The sequence below is a fragment of the Mustelus asterias genome, chromosome 13 (assembly GCF_964213995.1).
Source record: "Mustelus asterias chromosome 13, sMusAst1.hap1.1, whole genome shotgun sequence".
Classification (NCBI taxonomy): domain Eukaryota; kingdom Metazoa; phylum Chordata; class Chondrichthyes; order Carcharhiniformes; family Triakidae; genus Mustelus; species Mustelus asterias.
Window position 1 is genome coordinate 46,433,341 of NC_135813.1, and position 25,736 is coordinate 46,459,076.

General features: G+C 45.6%; 1 protein-coding gene and 1 pseudogene across 1 annotated transcript in view; one reads left to right on the plus strand and one right to left on the minus strand.

Annotated features, from left to right (window-relative positions):
- Positions 1-25,736, plus strand: part of grin1a (glutamate receptor, ionotropic, N-methyl D-aspartate 1a) — a 284,384-nt gene that overhangs the window by 112,533 nt on the left and 146,115 nt on the right. The window contains exon 4 of the mRNA XM_078227534.1: positions 25,315-25,377. Coding sequence (XP_078083660.1) covers positions 25,315-25,377 — 63 coding nt within the window. The remainder of the gene's footprint in view (positions 1-25,314; positions 25,378-25,736) is intronic.
- Positions 16,999-21,430, minus strand: LOC144503032 (protein CDV3 homolog; annotated as a pseudogene).

A 25,736-nucleotide genomic window follows, 5' to 3' on the forward strand; every position in this document is an offset into this window, starting at 1 on the left:
ACACACTGATCCAGGGGAATGGACGCACTGATCCGGGGGAATGGACACACCTATCTGGGGTGATATGGACACACTGATCCGGGGTGATATGGACTCTTTGATTCAGGGGAATGGACACACTGATCCGGGGGAGAATGGACACACTGATCCGGGGGGGAATGGACACACTGATCCGGGGGGGAATGGACACACTGATCCGGGGGAGAATGGACACACTGATCCGGGGGAATGGACACACTGATCCGGGGGGGAATGGACACACTGATCCGGGGGGGAATGGACACACTGATCCGGGGGGGAATGGACACACTGATCCGGGGGAGAATGGACACACTGATCCGGGGGAATGGACACACTGATCCGGGGGAGAATGGACACACTGATCCGGGGGAGAATGGACACACTGATCCGGGGGAGAATGGACACACTGATCCGGGGGAGAATGGACACACTGATCCGGGGGAGAATGGACACACTGATCCGGGGGAGAATGGACACACTGATCCGAGGCGATATGGACACACTGATCCGGGGGAATGGACACACTGATCCGGGGGAGAATGGACACACTGATCCGGGGGAGAATGGACACACTGATCCGAGGCGATATGGACACACTGATCCGGGGGAATGGACACACCTATCTGGGGTGATATGGACACACTGATCTGGGGTGATATGGACTCTCTGATTCAGGGGAATGGACACACTGATCCGGGGGAGAATGGACACACTGATCCGGGGGAGAATGGACACACTGATCCGGGGGAGAATGGACACACTGATCCGAGGCGATATGGACACACTGATCCGGGCGGGAATGGATACACTAATCCGGGGGGGAATGGACACACTGATCCGGGGGGAATGGACACACTGATCCAGGGAGCAATGGACACACTGCTCCGGGGGGAATATGGACACACTGATCAATAGGTGGTTCTGTCAGAGCAAGATTGCTTAGTGTGGTTCCCATGGCAACACTGTGAGCAGATACCAACCCATGGAGACCCGTCCTGTCTCCATCTCCTCGCTTCAGTCTTACCTGAGGGTCTCCGCTGCCAAAGAGCCTGGAATTCCCTCTGGCCTCTCCAAACATGGACAAAAGCAAATTTAGCCTTGTTGTTTCCTCAGAAAAAGGGGCCATGAAATTCAAATTAGATACAGACCAATTAGGAGTGAGATCAGGAAGCACCTGTTCACACAGAGTAACCTGAAGCAATAACCCCCCCACCCCCAATAAACAGTTGAGGCTGGGGTCATTTGGAGCTTGCAAAATTCATTTTAAAATCTACAGGTTTGAGGTTATCAAGGATATGAAAGTAAGGCAGGCATTGAGGTACAGATAAACATGATCTAATTGGAGGGAAGACAGGCCTGAGGGGCTGAATGGCCTCCGCTTCCTGGGATTCTGTGTTATTAAATTGAATTTGAGCAGCACAGTCACCTACAGGAGTGTGGTGGTAGTGCAGGTGCTGTGCTGTTGGAACAGCCACATTGTGAAAAAGGGTAGAGGAGCAACATTGATACCAGTGATGTGAAGATGCTTTTTTCAGTAATGTACACTATGTTTGTAAACCAACAGAAAATGATTTTTGGGCACATTTTCATCAGAACAATTCCTATTCCAAAATAATTTAGCACAAGAACATAGTATGATAGCAGAATAAAATAGTTATGTCGCAAAGGGGAGTGGGTGGGGATGTCTCCATTCCCAATTCCTTTGTGCCTGTCCACTATCTACAAGTCAGGAGTGTGATGGAATACTCTCCACTTGCCTGGATGAGTGCAGCTCCAACAACACTTAAGAAGCTCAGCCCACCTTAAACAATCACTCCCTGACATTTATTGCCCATCTCTTGTTGTCCCAAGGGTGATGGTGAGCTGCCCTCTTGAACTGTTGCAGTCCCTGTGGTGTAGGTACAGTCACAGTGCTGTTAGGGGGGAGTTCCAGGATTTTGACCCAGCGACAGTGAAGGAACGGCGATATATTTCAAATCAGGACGGTGGGTGGCTTGGAGGGGAACTTGCAGATGGCAATGTTCCCAGCTATCTGCTGCCCTTGTCCTTCTAGATGATAGCGGTCGTAGGTTTGGAAAGTGTTGTTGAAGGAGCCTTGGTAAGTTCCTGCAGTGAATCTCATAGTGGCAGCAGTGTGTACTGTCTGTGATGGAGGGAGTGAATGTTTAAGGTTGTGGATGGGATGCTAATCAAGTGGGCTGCATTGTCCTGGATGGTGTGGAGGTCCTTTGAGTGTTGTAGATATCATCCTGAAATCGAGGGACAACTGGCACCAAACCTAATCCTTTGATTGGCAGGAATGAATGGTCACCCTCACTAGATCAGGAATGAGGGATTCCTCTGACTGGATGAACAGGAAGGTGTGATCTCCCCACGGGAATGAGATCTCCCCTTCAGTTGATCATTATGAATTTGTCAACCTTGTCAGATGATCGATATGAATTTGGTTTGATTCTAACTGAATCAGTAGAAAGATGATTCCTCTGACGAGATCAGCAGGAATAATATGCTTCTGGAGGTGATCACCCTATAGCTGGGCATTGCAAATGAGCGCGTGGCTGGAGAGATGGTCCAGGAGAGAAGGCTATAGATTCCTGGAGCACTGGGACAGGTTTTGGTGGATATGGGACCTGTACAGGACAGATGGGTGACACCGTGATAGATCAGGAACTCAGTATCTTGGTGGCCAGGTTTAGACTAGTTTGAGAGGGGGATGGGAAGCTGAGTGCTGATTCAGGAATGAGAGAATCAAAAGTGAAAAAAGAGGCAGAAAATTAAAAGCAAGTAAGGCAGAGTGAGGAAGCAAGGGCTAGAAAATAGACAACAAAGGAGTTTTTCAGTGATTAGTGGTAAATACTTCAGCACAATAAGGCAGGTAAGCTGAGGGCACAGATAGATAGGGCAGCACGGTGGCGCAGTGGTTAGCACTGCTGCCTCACAGCTGGGGTCACTGTCTGTGCGGAGTCTGCACAACACTCAAAGGACCTCCACACCATCCAGGACAATGCAGCCCACTTGATTAGCATCCCATCCACAACCTTAAACATTCACTCCCTCCATCACAGACAGTACACACTGCTGCCACTATGAGATTCACTGCAGGAACTTACCAAGGCTCCTTCAACAACACTTTCCAAACCTACGACCGCTATCATCTAGAAGGACAAGGGCAGCAGATAGCTGGGAACATTGCCATCTGCAAGTTCCCCTCCAAGCCACCCACCGTCCTGATTTGAAATATATCGCCGTTCCTTCACTGTCGCTGGGTCAAAATCCTGGAACTCCCCCCTAACAGCACTGTGACTGTGGGTTTCCTCCGGGTGCTTCTGTTTCCTTCCAGTCTTAAAGAGATGGATTAGCCATGATAAATTCTCCCTCAGTGTACCCAAACAGGCGCCAGAGTGTGGCGACTAGGGGATTTTCACAGTAACTTCATTGCAGTATTAATGTAAGCCTACTTGTGACACTAATAAATAAACTTTTTAAACTAAACACTTGGGATGATGATCTCATTAATGTTAGCTTAAAGAAGAGCAGAAATGGCAGCCCAACTGGATGAGTGGGTAAAGAAAAAGTCAGGGAGTCATAATATTGAAGAATATTAAAGAAACATGACAGATGTGAGGAGGGATGATATGCTAGAATAGTTGAACTAAGGAACTAAAAGGGACAATCACATCACTGGGAAAGTACTGTAGATCCCAGTCAATGGGAAACAGAAGAGTAAATATATAGTGGAGCTGAGAAACAACAAGGGGCGAAAACCATGAGTAGGGGTTGTATATAGACCCCCAAACTGTAGTGATGATGTTGGGAATGGCATTCAATAGGAAATTAGAGACACATGCAATTAAGGAACATCTGTAATTATGGGCAACTTTAATTTACGTATAGATTGGGCAAATAAAATTAGTCACAATACATTAGGGGAGGAATTCCTAGAGTGCATACAAGATGGTTTTCTGGACTAATACACTGAGGAACCAACTAGAGAACAGGCCATCCTAGACTGGGTATTGTGTAATGAGAAAGGAACAATGGGCAATCTAGTTGTGCGAGAACCTTGAGGATGAGCAACCGTAACATGATAGAATTTTTTATCAAGATGGAGAGTGAATTGCTGATTGTGAGACTAGTGTCCTGAATCTAAATGAAGGAAACTATGATGGCGTGAGGCACGAGTTGGCTGTGATGGATTGGGGAATGTTACTTAAAGGGATGATGGGCAATAGCAAACATTCAAAGAGCGCATGGGTGAACTGCAACCATTATTCATTCCTGTCTGACGCAAAAATATAACAGGAAAGGTGACCAAACCATGGCTTACAAGGGAAATTAGTGATAGTATTAGATCCAAGGGAGAGGCATATGGATTGGCCATAAAGAACAGACCTCAGGATTGGGAGCAGTTTAGAATTCAGCATAGGAGGACAAAGGGATTGATTAAGGAAGGGAAAGTAGCATATGAGAGTAAGCTTGTGGAAAACATAAAAACTGACTGTAAAAGCTTCTATAGGTACGCGAAGAGTAAAAGATTGGTGAAGACAAATGTAGGTCCCTTATAGTCAGAAACAGAGGAATTTATAATGGGGAACAAAGAAATGGCTGACCAACCAAATACATACTTTTGTTCTGTTTTTACAAAGGAGGACATAAATAATGCACCAGAAATGTTGGAGACACAGTGTTTAGTGAAGGGCAGAAACTAAAGAAAATCAGTATTTCAGTACTAGTAGGAAAATGTTACTGAGGAAATTAAAGGGATTGAAGGCTGATAAATCCCCAGGCCTGATAATCTACATCCCAAGAAGTGGCCCTGGAAATAGTGGATGCATTGGTGGTCATCTTCCAGGATTCTATAGACTCTGGAACAGTTCGTACAGATTGGAGAATAGCTAATGTAACCCCATTATTTAAAAAAGGAAGTAGAGAGAAAACAGGGAATTATAGAACAGCCAGCCTGATGTCAGTAGTGGGGAAAATGCTAGAGCCCATTACAAAAGATTTAATTGCAGACCACATTGGAAAACAATGGCAGGATCGGACAGAGTCAGCATGGATTAACGAAAGGGAAATCATGCTTGACAAATCTAGTGGAATTCTTCGAGGATGTAACCAGTAGAGTTGATGAGGGGGATCCAGTAAGTGTGGTTTATTTGGACTTTCAGAAGGCTTTCGATAAAGTCCCACATAAAAGATTAGCTTGTAAAATTAAAGCACATGGGATTGGGGGTAGTATATTGAGATGGCTAGAAAACTGGTTGGCAGACAGGAAAAAAAGTATATGAAAATATGGGTCTTTTTCCAAACGGCAAGCAGTGACTAGTGGGGCTTCGCAGGGATCAGCGCTAGGATTCAGCTACTCACAATGTATCTTCATGATTTAGATGGGGGAACTAAATGCAATATCTTTGAATTTGCAGATGACACAAAGCTGGGTGGGAGGGACGCGGAAATGCTTCCAGTGATTTGGACAAGTTGAGTGAGTGGCAAATGCATGGCAGATACAGTATAATGTGGGTATATGTGAGGTTATCCACTTTGGTAGCAAAAACAGAAAGGCAGATTATTATCTGAATGGCTATATGTTGAAAGAGGGGAATGTGCAACAGGATCTGGGTGTCCTCATACACCAGTTGCTGAAGGCAGTAAAGAAGTCAAATAGTATGTTGGCCTTCATAGCGAGAGAATTTGAGTACAGGAGCAGGGATGTCTTGCTGCAGTTATACAGGACCATTGTGAGGCCACAGCTGGAATATCGTGTGCAGTTTTAGTCTCCTTATCTGAGGAAGGATTTTCTTGCTATAGAATGAGTGCAGAGAAGGTTTACCAGGCTGATTCCTGGTGGGGTGGGACTGACGTATGAGGGGAGATTGAGTCGGTTGGAATTATATATGCTGGAGTTTAGAAGAATGAAGGCGGATCTCATAGAAACCTATAAAATCCAAACAGAACTAGACAGGGTAGATGCAGGAAGGATGTTCCCAATGGCGGGGAATTCAGAACCAGGGGCCACAGTCTGAGGATATGAGGTAAACAGTTTAGGACTGAAATGAGAAAAAATCTCTTCATTCAGAGTGGTGAGTGTGTGAATTCGCTACCACAGAAAGCAGTTGAGGCCAAAACATATGTTTTCAAGGAGGAATTAGATACAACACTTGGGGCTAAAGTGATCAAAGGATATGGGGAGGAAATGGGAACTGTTTATGGAGTTGCATGATCAGCAACGATTATAATGAATAATGGAGCAGGCTCGAAGGGCCGAATGGCTACGCCTGCTCCTATTTTCTGTTTCTATACAGGCAAATATTAAGACAAATATATAGGTATTCTGAAAAGTGCAGAAGCACAAGGGCAGTAATAGTGAGAATGTCAACTACCCTAATATTAACTGGAATACAATCAGTGTGAATGGTGCGGAGGGCACAGCATTCTTACAATATTTTCAGCAGAATTTTTTTTTTAGCCAGTTTGCAGCAAGCCCTACAAGAGATTTTGGGTTCAGTTTTAGAAAATAAATGGAAGGGGTATCAGTGGGAGAGCATTTTATTGATTGTGATACTAACTTAGTTTAACTTTGAGTTAGTTATGGAAAAAGTTAAGGGTACATTGAGAGTTAGAACTTAATATTAGGAAAAGGTCAATTATTTTTTCCGTTTTAGGATTTGGGCATCATTGGCAATGCCAGCAATTGTTGCCTATCCATAACTGCCCAGCTTGCTAGGTCACTTCAGAGGACAGTTAAGAGTCAACCATATTGCTGTGGGTCTGGAGCCACATGTGGCCAGGCCAGATAAGAACGGCAGATCCTTAGTCAACCAGATGGGATTTTACAACAATTGATGATAGTTTAGCTTTATATTCCAGATTTATTCATTTGAATTCAAATTCCACCAGCTGCCATGGTGTCCCCAAGGCAAATGTCTCAGCCTTGGGATCACTAGTCTAGTGGCATTATCACGGTGTCACCATCTCCCCCAGAATGTTACTATGGTGAGATGCAATATGGCAAAAGTGGACTGGAAACAGCTATATAGAATTCATGGAATATTCATATTCATAGAATCCCTGCAGTGCAAAAGGAGGCGATTTGGCTTATCGAGTCTGCACCGACTCTCCAAAAGAACATCTTACCCAGGCCAAAAAAATCTCCTGTCAGATGCCGAGAGGTCAATACTGCATGGAGCTGAGAGGAGTACAGAAAGCTCAGGAATGAAATTAAAAACAATATTAGGACAGCAAAGACAGCATGAAAAATATTGGCAAGTAAAATCAAGGAGAACATTCAGATATTTAATAAATATATAAAGAGCAAAAGGATAACTAAGGAAAGAATAGGGCCAATTAGAAATCAAAATGTAACGTGAGTGTGGAGATGCAAGACATTGTTATGGTTTTTAATGAATACTTTGCATCTACTTTCACAAAAGAGAGTGACAAAGCGCGGAGTGTAGCTAAGGAAGGGATTGTGATAAACACAGTAAGGGAGGAAATATTAAGATGTTTAATACCCTGAGTGGCAAAATCACTGGGCCCATATAAGACATATCCTTAGTTGCAAAGGGAAGAAATAGCAGAGACTCTGACCATCATTTCTCAACCCTCTCTGGCTACAAGCATTGTGCCGAAGGTCTGGAGGATTGTTAACTTCGTAGCATTTCTTAATAGGGGAGGAAAGACTAATCCAAGTGTCAATACTGTGGCTTCAAGAGCAAGAGCGAGTAGCACACGGTCTGACTCCCCAAAGCCTGTCCACCATCTAAAAGGTACAAGTCAGGAGTGTGATGGATTCTCCACTTGCCTGGATGAGTGCAGCTCCAGCAACACTCAAGAAGCTCGACACCATCGAGGACAAGGCAGCCCCGCTTGATTGGCATCCCATCCACTCCCTTCAAACATTCACTCCCTCCACCACTGATGCACAGTGGCAGGTTTTCTTTGGCCTGGGTAAGATATTCTTTTGGAGAGCCGATGGAGACTCGATGGGCTGAATGGCCTCCTTCTGCACTGTAGGGATTCTAGGAATTTGAATATTCCATGAATTCTATCCAGCTGTTTAAAGTCCATTTTTACCAAATTGTATCTCACCATAGTAACAAGACATACCAGATGCACTGCAGCAACTCACCAAGGCTCTTTAGGCAACACCTTCCAAACCCATGACCACTTCCATCTAGGAAAAGGGCAGCAGACACATGGAAACACCGCCACCTGGAGCTTCCCCTCCAAGTCATTCACCATCCTGACTTAGAAATATATTGCTGTTCCTTCACTGTCGCTGGATCAATATCCTGGAACTCTCTCCCTAATAGCACTGTGGGTGTACCTACACTACATGGACTGCAGCAGTTCCAGAAGGCAGCTCACTGCCACCTTCTCAAGGACAATTAGGAATGGGCAATAAATGCTGGCCTAGCTAATGAAGCCCACGTCGCAGAAATTTTTAAAGAAGTAATTTTGAGCCACTCCGTCTGGCACTACTGATGGGCAAATTATTGGGGGAAAAAAATCAGAAAATTGTGATTTTAAAAAGCCAGTATTAATCAAGCACAGCCAGCATAGATTTGCTGAGGGAAGGTGGTGTCTGACTAACTTGTTTGACATTTTTGAGAAGGAGACAGATTGATCAGTAAATTAACCACTCCTGGGACTTGGGGCAAAGCTGAATCCAAAACTGGCTGAATGGCGGGAAGCAAAAGGTCAATGGGTGTTATTGTGAATGGAAGGCTGTTTCCAGGGGGATCCCACAGATTCACCACTGGATCCCTTGCTGTTTATTGAGCAATTATTTAGACTTGCGTGGAGGAGGCATGATTAAGTCATTTGCAGATGATGAAAAGAATTGGCTGTGTGGATGAGTGAGGAGGAGACGGCAGGAAGCGATCAATGGGCTTGTCAGATTGGCAGAAAAGGGGCCAATGGAATTCACTCAGGAGAAATGTGAGGTTAGGGTTAGGGCGAACAAGGGGAAGGAAAACACAATAACTGGTAGGATACTGAGGCATGTTGAGGAACAGATCCCTGAATGATGCAGAGCAGGTAGATAAGGTCAACAAGGCAAGTGGAATACTCTCTATTGACTGACACCTAGAGTATAAAAGCAGAGTGGTTATGCTCAATGTGTTTAAAACACTAAATAGGCTACAGCTAGCATTCTATATACAGTGCAGGTCACTGCATTATGGGGATGGTGGCATAGTAGTAATGTCACTGAACTAGTAATCCAGAGGCCCAACTCCTCCATTGCTTGGGGACAAGGGGTTAAATTCCACCAAGGTAAATGGTGGATCAGAAGATCATAAGACATTGAAGCAGAAGTAGGCTATTCAGCCCATTGAGCCCGCTCTGCCATTCAATGAGATCATGGCTGATCTAATATAATAATCCTCAATACCACTGTCCATCTCAGCATTGAGCATACTTAACGACCCAGCCTCTACACCCCTCTATGGTAAAGAATTCCACAGATGCACTACCCTTTGAGAGAAGAATTTACTCCTCAACTCTGTTTTAAATGGTAATCCTTACTCTAAGATTATGCTCTCTGGTCCCAGACTCTCCCACAAGGGGAAATAACCTCTCAGCATCTACCCTGTCAAGCCCCTGAGCAAGGGCGGACCTACACTTTGTGGGTCCCCGTGTTTACCTTCATTTCTGCGGCCCCCCAATGATGTCATGCCCCATCCCCCCATGACATCACACGCCACCCCAATGATGTCACACCTTGCCTCCAATGATATTTGCATTTCAAATATTAAACAATTATTGGTCTTACTGTAGTTCATGTTCATCCCTCAAGAATGGAAGTTATCAACTCAGATTAGTATTTTACACTTCTAATTAGTATTGCTAAATGTGACGATGCAAACATTTATAAATAGTTTGAAAAGCTTTCTAAAATATAATGTGTTGGTAGACACATGCCAGGCTACAACATAAGATCACAGAGCCATAGAGTCATACAGCACAGAAACAGATCCTTTGGCCCACCATGTCTATGCCAACCATCAAATACTAATCTACACTAATCCCATTTACCAGCACTTGGACCATGGCCTGCTATGCCTTCGTGATTTAAGTGCTTGTTCAAATACATCTTAGATGTTGTGAGAGTAGCTGCCTCCACCATCCTTTCAGGCAGCACATTCCATATTTCCACCACCCTCTGGGTGAAAAATGTTTCCTCAGATCCTCTCTAACCACTTACTCCCCACCTTAACCTATGCCCTCTGGTCTTAGACACCTCTGCCATGGGGAAAAATTCAAACGATTTACCCTATCTATGCCTCTCATAATTTTGTATACCTCTATCGAATCTCCCCTCAGCCTCCTCTGCTCCAGGGAAAAAAAACCCAGCCTATCTAGTCTCTCCTCGTAGCTGAAACTTTCCATCCCAGGCAACATCCTGGTGAATCTTCTCTGCACCCTCTCCATTGCAATCCTTATTAAACTCACGAGCTCCATAGCAAAGTCTCAAATAAATGCACGAGGTTTTCAAAAGTGGTTCTATTGCTTGGACTGTGTTCCCAACATTTCTTCATGATAGTGTGGTGACCAGAACTGCACACAATATTCCATCTGTGGTCTAACCAATGTTTTATTAACTTGTACCAAGACCTCCCTGCTCCTATATTCTATGATGTGGAGATGCCGGCATTGGACTGGGGTAAACACAGTAAGAAGTCTCCTATAGTCTATAGTCTATGCCCCAGTTAGTTAAGGCAAACATTCCGTGTGCCTTCTTCACCACCCTATCTACCTGTGCTGCCACCTTCAGGGATCAATGGACTTGTACACCAAGGTCTCTTTATTCTTCAATACTCCCTAGAGACCTACAATTCACTGATTTGATTTGATTTATTATTGTCATATGTATTAGCATACCCTGAAAAGTATCGTTTCTCGCGCGTGCTATACAGACAGAGCATACCGTTCATAGAGAAGGAAACGAGAGAGTGCAGAATGTAGTGTTACAGTCATAGCTAAGATGTAGGGATAGATCAACTTAATGCAAGGTAGGTCCATTCAAAAGTCTGATGGCAGCAGGGAAGAAGCTGTTCTTGAGTCAACTGGTACATCTTTTTCCCGATGGAAGAAAGTGGAAGAGAGAATGTCTGGGGTGTGTGGGGTCCTTAATTATGCTGGCTGCTTTGCCGAGGCAGCGGGAAGTGTAGGCAGAGTCAATGGATGATGGGAAGCTGGTTTGTGTGACGGATTGGACTACATTCATGACTTTTTGTAGTTCCTTGCGGTCTTGGACAGGGCAGGAGCCATACCAAGCTGTGATACAACCAGAAATAATGCTTTCTATGGTGCATCTGTAAAAGTTGGTGGGAGTTGTAGCTAACATGCCAAATATCCTTAGTCTTCTGAGAAAGTAGTCATTCGTGGGCTTTCTTAACTATAGTGTCGGCATGGGGGGACCAGGACAGGTTGTTGGTGATCTGGACACCTAAAAACTTGAAGCTCTCGACCCTTTCTACTTTGTTCCTGTTGATGTAGACAGGGGCATGTTCTCCTCTACGCTTCCTGAAGTCAATGACAATCTCCTTCATTTTGTTGACATTGAGGGAGAGATTATTGTGTATATCTTACCCTCATTAGACCGTCCAAAATGCATCATCTTACATTTATCAGGATGAAATTCCATCTGCCATTGCTCTGTCCAACTTACCAGCTGATCAATATCAGCCTGTAGCCTCAGACTATCCTCCTCACTATCAACACCATCACTAATATAACAAACACCAAGGGTCCTAGCACTGATCCCTGTGGTACACCACTGGTAACAGGCTTCCAATCACAAAAACAACCTTCCATCTTTGCCCTTTGCCTCCTATTAACAAGCCAATATTGATTCCAATTTGCCAACTTGACTTGGATCCCACGGGCTCTAACATTTCGGTGCAGCCTTCTGTGTGGGACCTTGTCAAAGGCTCTACTGAAGTCCATTTAAACCCTATCAACTGTGTTACTCTCATCAATGTATTTAGTTACCTTTTCAAAAAACTTAATTAAATTAGTTAGACAGGATCTCCCACCAACAAATCTGTGCTGACTATCCCCAATCAATCCCTGCCTTTCCAAGTGTTGATCAATCCTGATCCTCAGAATGTTTCCCAATAATTTCCCTATCGCTGACGTTACACTAACTGGCCTATAATTACCTGGCTTATCCCTGCTGCCCTACTTGAATAAAGGTACCACGTTAGCTATCCTCTAGCCATCTGACAATTCACCTGTGGCCAGCAAAGATTTAAATATCTCTGTCAGGGCCCCTGCAATCTCCTCCTTTGCCTCCTATAGCAACCTGGGATGCATCTCATCAGGCCCTGGGGATATATTCATCTTTATGTCCACTAAAGCATCTAATACCTCCTCCTTATTAAGCTTAACGTGCTCTAGAATTCTACCGTCCTTACTCCTTAATGAATACAGATGAAAAATATTCATTTAAGACCTTGCCCACATCCTCTAGTTCCACGCACAGATTGCCCCTTTGGTCTCTAATGGGCTCCATTCTTTCCCTGGTCACCCCTTCCTCTTAAGATACAGATAAAATGTAAAATGCCCTGAGATTTTCCTTAATCTTATCCGCCAGTGATATTTTGTGGTTATCCGCCAGTGATATTTTGTGGCCCCTCTTTGCCCTCCTAATTTCTTTATTAAGCACCCCCTCCCTGACCCCAGTCTACATTTGCCAGATCCTGTCTAATGATATTGAAATCCCCCAGTTCAGAAACTTGATTGATGGACTATCCTTATCCCTTTCCATATGGACTTTTGAGTTATAGTCACTGTCCCCAAAATGCTCGCTCACTGACACTTTGACCACATGCCCGGCTTCTTTCCTGAGGGTTAGGTCCAGCACTGCCCCATCCCTGGTAGGACTATCTACGTACTGGCACCAAAAAGCTCTCCTGGATGCACTTTAAAAATTCCATCCATCTAATCCTTTCACACTAAGGCAATCAATCCCAGTTAATACTGGCAAAATTGAAACTCTCTACTACTATAACCTTATTCCTCTCACACCTCTCTGTGATCTGCCTACATATCTGCTCCTCTATCTCCCTCTGACTGTTAGGAGGCCTGTAGTATAATCCCAGCAAAGTGATTGCCCCTTTTTTATTTTTAAGCTTTATCCATATGGTCTCATTGAAAAATCTTCTAAGACATCCTCCCTCAATATTGCAGTGATGGTCTCTTTTATCAATAATGCAATGCCCCCCCTCCCCTCTTATGGGTGGCATGGTGGCACAGTGGTTAGCACTACTGTCTCACAGCGCCAGGGCCCCGGGTTCGATTCCCAGCTCGGTCACTGTCTGTGCGGACATTCTCCCCGTGTCTGTGCAGTTTCCTCCCATGGTCCGAAAGACGTGTTGGTTAGGTGCATTGGCCATGCTACATTCTCCCTCAGTGTACCCGAACAGGTGCCAGAGTGTGGCGACTAGGGGATTTTCACAGTAACCTTATTGCAGTGTTAACAGATGTGTTGAGTATAGGGCTAACGGGAGGACTTTGAATAGTGTGGAGGAGCAGAGGGATCTAGGTGTATGTGTGCATAGATCCCTGAAAGTTGGGAATCAAGTAGATAAGGTTGTTAAGAAGGCATATGGTGTCTTGGCGTTTATTGGTAGGGGGATTGAATTTAGGAGTCGTAGCGTTATGTTGCAACTGTACACAACTCTGGTGCGGCCGCACTTGGAGTACTGTGTGCAGTTCTGGTCCCCACATTACAGGAAGGATGTGGAGGCTTTGGAGAGGGTGCAGAGGAGGTTTACCAGGATGTTGCCTGGTATGGAGGGGAGATCCTATGAGGAGAGGCTGAGGGATTTGGGATTGTTTTCGCTGGAAAGGCGGCGGCTAAGAGGGGATCTTATTGAAACATATAAGATGATTAGAGGTTTAGATAGGGTGGATAGTGATAGCCTTTTTCCTCTGATGGAGAAATCCAGCACGAGGGGGCATGGCTTTAAATTGAGGGGGGGTAGTTATAGAACCGATGTCAGGGGTAGGTTCTTTACCCAGAGGGTGGTGAGGGATTGGAATGCCCTGCCAGCATCAGTAGTAAATGCGCCTAGTTTGGGGGCGTTTAAGAGATCCGTAGATAGGTTCATGGACGAAAAGAAATTGGTTTAGGTTGGAGGGTCACAGTTTTTTTTTTTAACTGGTCGGTGCAGCGTCGTGGGCCGAAGGGCCTGTTCTGCGCTGTAATGTTCTATGTTCTATGTTCTAATGTAAGCCCACTTGTGACACTAATAAATAAACTTAAACTTAAACTTACATCCCCCCCATCACACCTGAAACTTCGATAGCCTGGAATGTTGAGTTGCCAGTCCTGCCCTTCTTCGAACCATGTCTCAGGGATTGCAGCAATATCATTTTTCCACATGCTGATCAATGCTTATCTGCCTTACCAGACAGGCTCCTTGCATTAAAATAGATGCAACTTAACCTTCCAATCCTCCCATATGCCTGATCATGTCCTTTTCTTCTCTGCCTGCTGGACTGACCTAGTTTTCCTTCAATATTTAACTGAACCTTGCTCCCAACTGTACATCTACTCTGTGTCCCACCCCCCTGCAAAATTATTTTAAAACTTCCCCAACAGCATGAACAAACCTCCCAGGGATATTGGACCTGTTCCGATTCAGGTGCAACCTGTCCAGCTTGTACATAGGTCCCAGCTGCCCCAGAATCTGTCCCAGTGATCCAAAAATCTTAAGCCCTCCCTCCAACACCATCCCTTTAGCCACGCATCTTCCGATTCCTATACTCAGTAGCACGTGGCACCAGAAGAAGCACCAGAGATTACAACCTTAGAAGTCCTGCTCTTTAATCATAGAATTATAGAATGCCTACAGTGCAGAAGGAGGCCATTCGGCTCATTGAGTCTGCATCGACTTTCCAACAGAGCATCCCACCAAGCCTATCCCCATAGTCCCACGTATTTACCCCGCTAATCCCCCTAACCTACACATCTTGTGACACGAAGGGACAATTTAGCATGACCAATCCACCTAACCTGCACATCTTTGGACTGTGGGAGGAAACCGGAGCACCCGGAGGAAAGCCACGCAGACACGGGGGAATATGCAAACTCCACACAGTCACCCGAGGCTAGAATTGAACCCGGGTCCCTGGCGCTGTGAGGCAGCAATGCTAACCACTGTGCCACCGTAATCTACTAGTGAGGAACATTGTCAGAGGCTACAGAAGGATGTAGATAGGCTGGAAATTTGGGCAAAGAAATAGCAGATGGAGTTCAATCCAGATAAATGCGAAGTGATGCATTTTGGTAGAACTAACGTAGGGGGGAGCTATACGATAAATAGCAGAACCATAAAGGGTGTAGATATGCAGAGGGACCTGGGTGTGCAAGTCCACAGATCCTTGAAGGTGACGTCACAGGTAGAGAAGGTAGTGAATAAGGCATATGGCATGCTTGCCTTTATAGGACGGGGCATAGAATATAAAAGTTGGGGTCTGATGTTGCAGTTGTATAGAACGTTGGTTCAGCCGCATTTGGAATACTGCGCCCAGTTCTGGTCGCCACACTACCAGAAGGACGTGGAGGCTTTAGAGAGAGCACAGAGGAGGTTTACCAGGATGTTGCCTGGTATGGAAGGGCTTAGTTATGAGGAGAGATTGGGTAAACTGGGGTTGTTCTCACTGGAAAGACGGAGGATGAGGGGTGACCTAATAAAATTATGAAAAGCATAGATAGGGTGAATGGTGGGAAGCTTTTTCCCAGGTCGGTGGTGATGTTCACGAGGGGTCATAGGTTCAAAGTGACGGGGGGGAGGTTTAACACGGATATCAGAAGGACGTATTTTACACAGAGGGTGGTGGGGGCCTGGAATGCGCTGCCGGGCAAGGTGGTGGAGGCGGACACACTGGGAACGTTTAAGACTTATCTAGATAGCCACATGAACGGAGTGGGAATGGAGGGATACAAAAGAATGGTCTAGTTTGGACCAGGGAGCGGCGTGGGCTTGGAGGGCCGAAGGGCCTGTTCCTGTGCTGTATTGTTCTTTGTTCTTTGTACCTAACTCCCCAAATTCCTGTTGCAGGACCTTATCCCTTGTCTTTGGTACCAACGTGTACTACCACCACTGGTTGTTCACCCTCTCCCTTCAGAATGGCCTCAACAGGGTGGCCGACACCTGGGTCCAGGGTCACCAAAAAAAAAATCAGCTTTTTGAAAACAGTTAATATCCATTTTAAATTGTGTTAAAGATGTGAAATCTCTAAACTCAAATTCCATTGTTTCCCACTTTAAATATAATGATTTAAATATTCTTTTAAAGCAAAAGTAGTATGAACCTTAATTTTTGGAAGAAGTTTTTATAGAAGAGAGTCCAGTTGTGCGAGACATTTGGAATGATTGGGTCCGAGCACTTTGTATTCACACAGTGTTAGGACACGGCCCTATGTTTAGATATTAATAGCATTAGAAAGCACAAGGTGAGGAAGGCTCAGAATCAAATTGATGTTAAATTTAAAATCAGTCTTACTTGGTGGGATGAAGAGGGTCCCTTGGAGCTTGCCCTTTCTGACTGGGATCCTGCTCATTCCTTTCTTCATAAGCCAGTGTTGGTTGATAGAAGGGGCCATAGGCTGGGAGCTGGTCACTTTTGAGAGGCTCAACATTCAAATAGGAAGTGGGACTATAAACAAATGGACTATTTAATGGCTGAATTTTTCATCTTTATCCAAAAACATCACTCCGGGAGTGACTGACACTTCATTCAATCCCTTTCTCAGTTCCAGTCCATTGTAGATGACAGATGTTATTGTGCATCAAGCTCAACATTCCCATGATGCCTTGCGGATGCCTCCTTTGCCCGTGGAAGTCTGTACCAGATCAATTAAACATCTTTTTGGCATTGTGGGGTGAAGACAGATGGATTCCATGTAGATTAGTTACCTGGGATGAAATACAGAATCAGTCTGCAAAACATGCACAAACATTTACTGCCACCCAAGAGCAAACTGGTTGCCAAGTTCCAGTGGCACAGACTGAATTTTAGAATCCTCCTCTCCGCCTCTGTTTTTGTATTTCACCATCTCAAAGATCTTTCCCATTTCTTTATCGTTTCTGGTTTCTATATGCTTTACAGAAGCTTGTAGGAATGGAAACCGTGCCTCATTGTAAATCGCTGCTGGTCCCTTTGATTGTGATTTTCTCACATTACCTGTTCTGCTGAAGAAGGGCAGTAAACAGCAGCTGCCTTTGATTCTGGGGTTTCTGCAACCACACCGATAGATGTTGGAGTTGGAATTATATTGTTCTGGGTCCTGACTGGCTTGTCTCCTTCTCCATACAAGATATTCTCCACCGTCTTCACCCAGGTCTTCTTTTTTTTAATAGAAACCCTACAGTGCAGAAGGAGGCCATTCGGCCCATCGAGTCTGCACCGACCACAATCCCACCCAGGCCCTACCCCCACATATTTTACCCGCTAATCCCTCTAACCTGTGCATCCCAGGACTCTAAGGGGCAATTTTTTTTAACCTGGCCAATCAACCTAACCTGCACATCTTTGGACTGTGAGAGGAAACCGGAGGAAACCCACGCAGACACGAGGAGAATGTGCAAACTCCATACAGACAATGACCCGAGCCGGGAATCGAACCCGGGACCCTGGAGCTGTGAAGCAGCAGTGCTAACCACTGTGCTACCGTGCCGCTGGAACTTGGCAACCAGTTTGCTCTTGGGTGGCAGTAAATGTTTGTGCATGTTTTGCAGACTGATTCTGTATTTCATCCCAGGTAACTAATCTACATGGAATCCATCTGTCTTCACCCCACAATGCCAAAAGATCTTTAATTCTTCTCATCGTCTCCTTCCTCTCTTTCATCACTGATTTGTATGGCATGGATTCTCAAGCCACTGTCACAGCCTCGGGCAGCTCTGGCCGGTCCCAGTGCTCCCTGCGCCACCCTGCTCCCTGCCCCACCATGCACCACCCTGCTCCCTGTGCCACCCTGCGCCACCCTGCTCCCTGCACCACCCTGCTCCCTGCACTACCCTGCTCCCTGCGCTGCCCTGAGTCACTGAGCTGGGATGGCTATGAGTACCCAGCATCAGCCCAGCTTGACTCCCTATCAATGAGTCACACCAGGTCAACTTCCTTTTGCTCAAGTCAAACCCCTTCCATTCTTCATCCTCCCTGACTCACTCGCTCTTTGGCACCCACTCTTTCTCCTTTTTCACTTTCTCGGCCACTCTGGTGACCGATATCAGCGAGGCTTTGGCGGGAGCTGCTGCTACCGGAGTGAGGGAGATGGTGGCCGGGGTGAGTCCGGAGTCAGGGCAAGGGCTGGGCCGGGCGGGGCTCCGTCAACACCATGACTTTGTGGGAGGTGCTGCCCTGGCCACTTTGGTTTTGTCTTTCTTCATCTTGTCTCTTTTGGTGATGAAATCGTTGAAGCTCTTGTTATCTCACTCGGCCATGCTGGGCTGGGAATTGGGGCTGGGCTAAAGCCAGACACTCTCAGCCATCCCGGTGACTCAGGGAGACAGGGCAGTGCAGGAGGGACAGGGATCTGACCAGAGCTGCCCGGAGCATTCTGTACAGGGGCATGGAAACCAGGGACAGCACTGGCAATGGATGGTCCACAATTTGCCGCCTGGGTTGCTGGAATTGCCCTTTTGAAATCTGACTGGGAAGTTGCAACATCCCCAACTTCTCATCTGTTGTCAGTGCAGTGTGATCCAATCCCCAGGGTTTTAACGGGGGGTTGAGTATAAAACATGACTCTAATCGATCCCACACTCTAAGGGGACTCGACCAGAGTCTGATGTTGTTCTGCATTGTCTGCTGATAGCTCTGCATTTTCTGGTATGCTCAAGAGCCTATCAGGCTCTAATTGATGCCCCCACAGCCACCAACCAGCATGCGGTATGTTTATTGGTGGGGCCTTGTGCCAAGACATGGTGTGTTTCATTGTAAGTCCACCTCTGCCCCTGAGAATCCAATATGTCTCAATAAGGTCGCCTCTCATTCCTCTAAACTCCCAGACCCAACCTACTCAATCTCTCCTCATAAGAAAGTCCTTCCATACCCGGGGTCAACCTAGTGAACCTTCTCTGGGCTGCCTCAATACCAGTATATCTTTCCTTGAGGAAAGATAAAGGGACCAAAACTGTTCACAGTATTCCAGCTGTGGTCTAACTAGTACCTTGTATAGTTTTAGCAAGACTTCCTTATTTTTATTCTCCATTCCTTTTGAAATAAAAGCCAACATTCCATTTGTCTTCTCAATACCTGCTGAACTTGCATGTTAGTTTTTTGTGATTTATGCATGAGGACCCCAAATCCCTCTGTGCTGCAGCTTTCTGCAGTCTTTCTCCATTTAAATAATATTCAGCTCCTTTATTCTTCCTACCAAATTGCATCACTTCACATTTTCCGACATTATATTCCATCTGCCAAGTTCTTCCCACACACCTAACCTGTCCAGATCCCTCTGCAGATTCTGTGTCATCCTCACCACTTGCCTTCTCACCTATTTTTGTGTCATCCACAAACTTGGCAATAGAACATTCACTTCCCTCGTCCAAGTCATTAATATTTTTGTAAACAATTGTGGTCCCAGCACTGATCCCTGAGACATTTCACTAGTTACAGGTTGCCACCTTGGAAATGCCCCTCTTATCCCAACTCTCTGTCTTCTGTCAGTTAGCCAATCCCCTATCCATGCTAATATACTACCCCCAACACCACGGGCTCTTATTTTATTAAGTAGCCTTTTGTGCATCACCTTATTGAACGTTGTTTGGAAATCCAAGTATATTGCATCTACTGTCTCCCCTTTATCTATCCTCCTTGCTACCTCCTCAAAGAATTCCAATAAATTTGTCAGGCATGATTTCTTCTTCATGAAGTCATGTTGACTCTGCTTGATTATATTAAGCATTTCTAAATGCTCTGCTATTACATCCGTGGGCGGCATGGTGGTTAGCACTGCTGCCTCACAGTGCCAGGGACCCAGGTTCAATTCCAGACTTGGGTAACTATGTGGAGTTTGCATATTCTCCCCGTGTCTGCGTAGGTTTCCTCCGGGTGCTCCGGTTTCCTTCCACAGTCCAAAGATATGCAGGTTAGGTGGATTGGCAATGATAAAATTGCCTCTTAGTGACAGAGGGACTAGCTAGGGTAAATACATGGGGTTATGGGGATAGGATCTGAGTGGGATTGTTGTCACTGCAGGCTTGATGGGCCGAATGGCCTCCTTTCTGCACTGTAGGGCTTTTATGATTTATAAAGGATTCTAACATTTTCGCAATGTGAATTCAATTAATAATTCTGGAATATAAAGCTAGTCTCAGTAATGGTCATAAAAACGCATCTGGTTCATTGACGACCTTCAGGGAAGGAAACCTGCTGTCATTGCCAGTCTGGCCTACATTCCTGACCCACAGCAGTGTGCGGATTTTTAACTGTCCTCTGAAATTGCCTCACAAGCCACTCAGTTTAGGGGCAATTAGGGATGGGCAACAAATGTCAGCCTGGTCAGTGATGCCCACATCCCATGAAATAATTTTGAACAGGGTGTGATTGCACTCAGGAGTGTACCAGAGGCGGTTCACAAGGGTGGAGAATCTAAGCTAAGGGATGAAAGATTGAATAGGCTTGTGTTATTTCTTAGAAACGGAGGAGCCTGAGGGGAGATTTAATTGATGTGTATAAAGATAGGAGAGGCCTGGATAGGACCCATTCCCCTGAACAATGAACAACAACATCAATAACCAAATCATTGGTGAAACGATTAGAGGTGAGTTGAGGAATGTTTTGAGAATAATGGGGGTCTGGAACTCACTGCCTAAACTCTCACTGCATTTAGAAACATTTGGACATGAACATCAAAGGCGCGAAGATATAGGATTATAGACCAAGAGCTAGAAAATGGGATTCGTTTGATTACAGCTTTTATCAGCTGGCATGCAGATGATGGGCTGAGTGGCCTCCTGTGCTGCAAATCTATGTTTCTATATCTCTCAGAATGAGAGATCCCTCTCATAAGACCAGTAGGTGTAAGTGACCCTTCTCATTAGATCTCACGAATCGGAATGCAAGATCCCTCTCATGGGATCAGTAGGAATGAGATCTGTCTCATTGGGTCAATAAGAATGAGAGATCGGTCTCAGTAGATCACTTGGCGTCAGACATTTGCCCTAGGTGTGATCTAGGATCATTCATGAGCTGACTGGAGATCAACCAATTCTCCCATTGCATCACAGGGATCAAGCATTTGTCCAGTGAGAATTGTCCTCTCTGAATGGGAAGTTCTTCCGGATGTTGTGATTGAACAGTTTCTTTATCCATTGTCTCACTGGACATTCTCACTCTGGGAATGAGAGGAGGGGCTGCTGTCCGGGGCTGATGGAGACCCCCATTTTCCCTTTGCAACTCTAAGAGACAAGGGACCTCTTTTTGCCAGAAATACAGAAAAATCTCCTCCAAACTATTCCCAAGATCTGCAAAGGATTGAGCTTTTCCTAATCCAGGGACCAGAAACAAACCCACCCCTTCCAATCCCGGAGTGGTTGCAGACTCCCTCCACACCAATATCCTGATGTCACATTCTCTTGACCTCCACCACTGATCGGATACTATCCCTATTCAACTTTAACATCATGTATTCCCATACCGGGTGCTAGCACTCAGTAAGCCCCACGCTATGGGGAGATATGATGTTAATCAGAATCACCATCTCCCCCCTCCCCCATCCCCAGCATCCCCTCCTTCCCCCACCAGCCCCCGCATTGCAACAATACAATGCAGCAAGTTGGCAAGCAATTAATCAACAGGAAGGACTCACGAAGCAAATGTCACTGAGCCAGTGGCACAGAAGCTGCATCAGAAAGCTTATGTGATAGAACCACTCACACAGAACCAGTGTCATGGAGCCAGTGTCATGCAGCCAGTGTGAAGGAGCCACATTTGTAGTGCCAATGTGCAAGAGATAGTCTCAGAAAGCCAGTGACAAACAGCCAGATTCACAGAGCCACTATCACAGATCCAGATTCACAGATCTAGTGTCCTAGGGTCAGAGGGTCAGTGTATCACTGACGGTGAAATGGAACCAATATCACAAGGTCAATGTAACAGATAATACAGTCAGGATTACACTGCCTGTGTAACAGAGCCAACATTGCAGCCCCAGTCTCACAGAGCCTATTACAGACCCATCTCCACACAGCCTGGAATATCGTGCTGGTCTAATGTCACAACATTACTCACAACAGGACTCACCTGAAGAAGGAGCAGCGCTTTGAAAGCTCATCTTACCAAATAAACCTGTTGGACTTTAACCTGGTACTGTGAGACTTCTAACAATGTCACAACAGACTCACTGTATTCCAGCCAGGATCACAGATCCACTTTCATGGAGACAGTTTCAGAGTCGTGTCATTAAGCCAATCTCAAAAGCTCATTTCATAGATCCAGTGTTCTGGAAAGAGTGTCACAGAGCCAGGTCAAAGTGCTGACGCCATGAGGATTTATACCTCTGTATCCAGCGGTCCAGAGCAAATGTCATAGAACCAGTCTTAAAGAAGCAGTGCTAGACAGCCAATGCCACAAGGCCAGTGTAACAGAACCAGTGTCACTAAATGACTCTTTGTCTCTCTGACAGAGAGCCAGCAGCAAAGAGCCAGTGTTACACCAATTCAGCCAGTGTTCACTCAGTGTCACACCAATTCATACAGCCAATGCTGAAAGCCAGTGTTATACAAATTCACACAGTCAGTGCCTCAGAGCCAGTGTCACACCAATTCAGTCAATGCTCACTCAGTGTCACACCAATTCATACAGCCAGTGCTCAAAGCCAGTGTTATACAAATTCACACAGCCAGTGCCTCAGAGCCAGTGACACACCAATTCAGCCAGTGCCTCAGAGCCAGTGTCATATCAATTCATATAGCCAGTGCTCAGAGCCAGTGTTACACAGTCACATTCAAAGGGGCAGTGTGTCATGGCCAGTCTCAAAGAGACGGGCCCAGATTTGGACGTAGAGATCCGATTGCACTGAGTTAGTGTTGTAGAGTCAGTGTTGTGGAACCTTTGATATGCAGCCAGTTTTATGGAGCCAATACTACAGAGTTCATGCCACAGATCAAGTATCATAAAAAGGGGATGTATTCATGAAGGCAGGGGGAATGGCTGAGGTATTAAAGGAATACTTTACACATGTCTTTACCGATGCAAGAAATTGTTACTGAGGCCCTGGTGAAAGGAGGTAATTCAGATCCTGGATGGGCTGAACATTGATGAAGGGCATGTATTAGAATGGCTGGCTGTGTTAAAAATGAAGTCAGCGAGACCAGCTAGGACACATCCAAGGATACTGAGGGAGGTGAAGGTGGAGATTGCAGCCCTCGTGTTTCAGTCTTCCTTAGACTCGGGGTTGGCATCAGAGACTTGGAGAATTACAAATATTACACCCTTGTTCAAATACAAGTGTAAAGGTAAACCTGGCAACTACAGGACAGTCAGTTTAACCTCAGTGGCGGGAAGGATTTGGAAATGATAACCTGGGACAAAATTAACCAGTCGCTCGGACAAATGTAGATTAGTTAAGGAAAGCGAGCATGGAATTGTTAAGGAATAGCTGAATTTAACTAATTTTTAGGAGTTTTCTGAAGCAGCAACAGAGAGAGTTGATGAGGATAATGTGGTTGATGTACGTGGACTTCCAGAAGGCATTTGATAAAATGCCTCACGACAGGCTTGTCAGCAAAGTTGAGGCCCATAGAATAAAAGGGACAGAGACAGCAGGATTACGGAAGGAGTAAAAGTGAACAGATGTTTTTCTGAATGGAGGGTGGTATACACGGGGAGGCGATGCAAGGACACCTGCTTCTTGATGCCTTCATTGGCTTCATGTCATTGATCCACAACACTGCTCTGAAACATTGGCTGCAAATCTCTAGATTTGTGACATTGAATCTGTTCTTATTCATGATCTCGGCTTGGGTGCACAGGACACCATTCCAAAATTTGCAAATCACGCAAAACCTGGAAATATTGTGAATTGTGAGGAGGAAAATGATAAACTTCAGGACAAATCCAGGTTGGTGAAATGGGCAGACAAGTGGCAGAAATTTAATGCTGATAAGTGTGAAGTGATTCAATTTGGTAGGAGAATAAAGAGATGCAATATAAAGCAAAGGGCACATTCTAACAGGGAGTGCAGGAGCAGAGAAAGCCGGTGTTATTTATACATAAATCATTGAAAGTGGCAGGACCGGCTGAGAGAGCGGTTAATGAATCATACCAGATCCTGTAGAGTTGATGTATAGAGCAACTCTCAAAGATTCATTGTCACAGACCTGACTTGCAGAGCTAGTATCTCGGATCCAGTGTCTCGGATCCAGTGTCACACAGCCAGATTTACAAATCCAGTTTCACAATTCCAGTGTAACAGAGTCATGCAGCCACAAAGGGCCAGCTACCTACCACACAGGTAGATTCACAGTTACAGATTTCAGAGGCACCTTCACAGAGCCAGTGTCACAGAGCTAATGTCATACAGTCAGTCTCTCAGTGCCATTGCCATAGAGCCAGTGTAAGGCCGCCAGTGTCACAGTTCCATTTGCCAGTGTAGCAGTGCCATAACAAGAATGCCAGCCACCCAGAGCCAGTGTCACACAGGTAGATTCACATTGCCAGTATCACACAGCCAGTGGCACATAGAGCCAGTGGCACACAGAGCCAGTATAGCATGGCTAGTGTCACTTGGAGCCAGTGTCACACGGAGCCGTGTCACATGGAGCCGTGTCACACGGAGCCAGTGCCACATAGAATCAGTGTCACACGGAGCTAGTGTCACACGGAGCCAGTGTCACACGGAGCCAGTGCCACATGGAGCCAATGTCACACAGAACCAGTGTCACACACAGCCAGTGCCACATGGAGCCAGTGTCACATGGAGCCAGTGTCACACGGAGCCAGTGCCACACGGAGCCAGTGCCACATGGAGCCAGTGTCACACAGAGCCAGTGTAACACGGAGCCAGTGCCACGCGGAGCCAGAGCCACATGGAATCAGTGTCACACACAGCCAGTGCCACACACAGCCAGTGCCACACACAGCCAGTGCCACACAGCCAGTGTCATGGAGCCTTCAAATAAGTGAGGAGCTGTTTTTTTTGCGAGCTCCAGTGATACGTTTGACCCTGAGGAGGAGAGAGGGTTAAATTGCTTACTACACGTCATTTTCAACTGTTTATAATATTCTTCTGTGTCTACATATTTTCTCTGTGCACATTACTCATCAGAATAAAAAAAGGAACTTTGAAAACAACGACCAACATTCGTATGACAGCAGGCGAGGACCAAAGGTATATTTGCATGTAAGACTGCACGAGCCAGCAATGGTAAACTAACGGAGTAGCTCAGCCACAGTCACACAGTAACCAATGAGACTGTTCTGGTAGCACGCTGTTAGTTTCAAACAGATTATTTTGGTTTGTCAATGAGAATGGTTAAAGAACATGAGTCGCCCCTACCTAACCAAATCTTGTTATAAGGACACATGCATGTTGAATAAAGACTAACTTGCAAGTTTCTTAAAGTACATTTTAGAAATCGAAGCCATGACCGTTTTCCTCTGACTTCACCCTGTTTAAGACTTTTTTTTGAAAGACCGACCAACTCTCTTTCAGGTTGAGATGCATTTCCCCCTCTCTATTCTACTCTA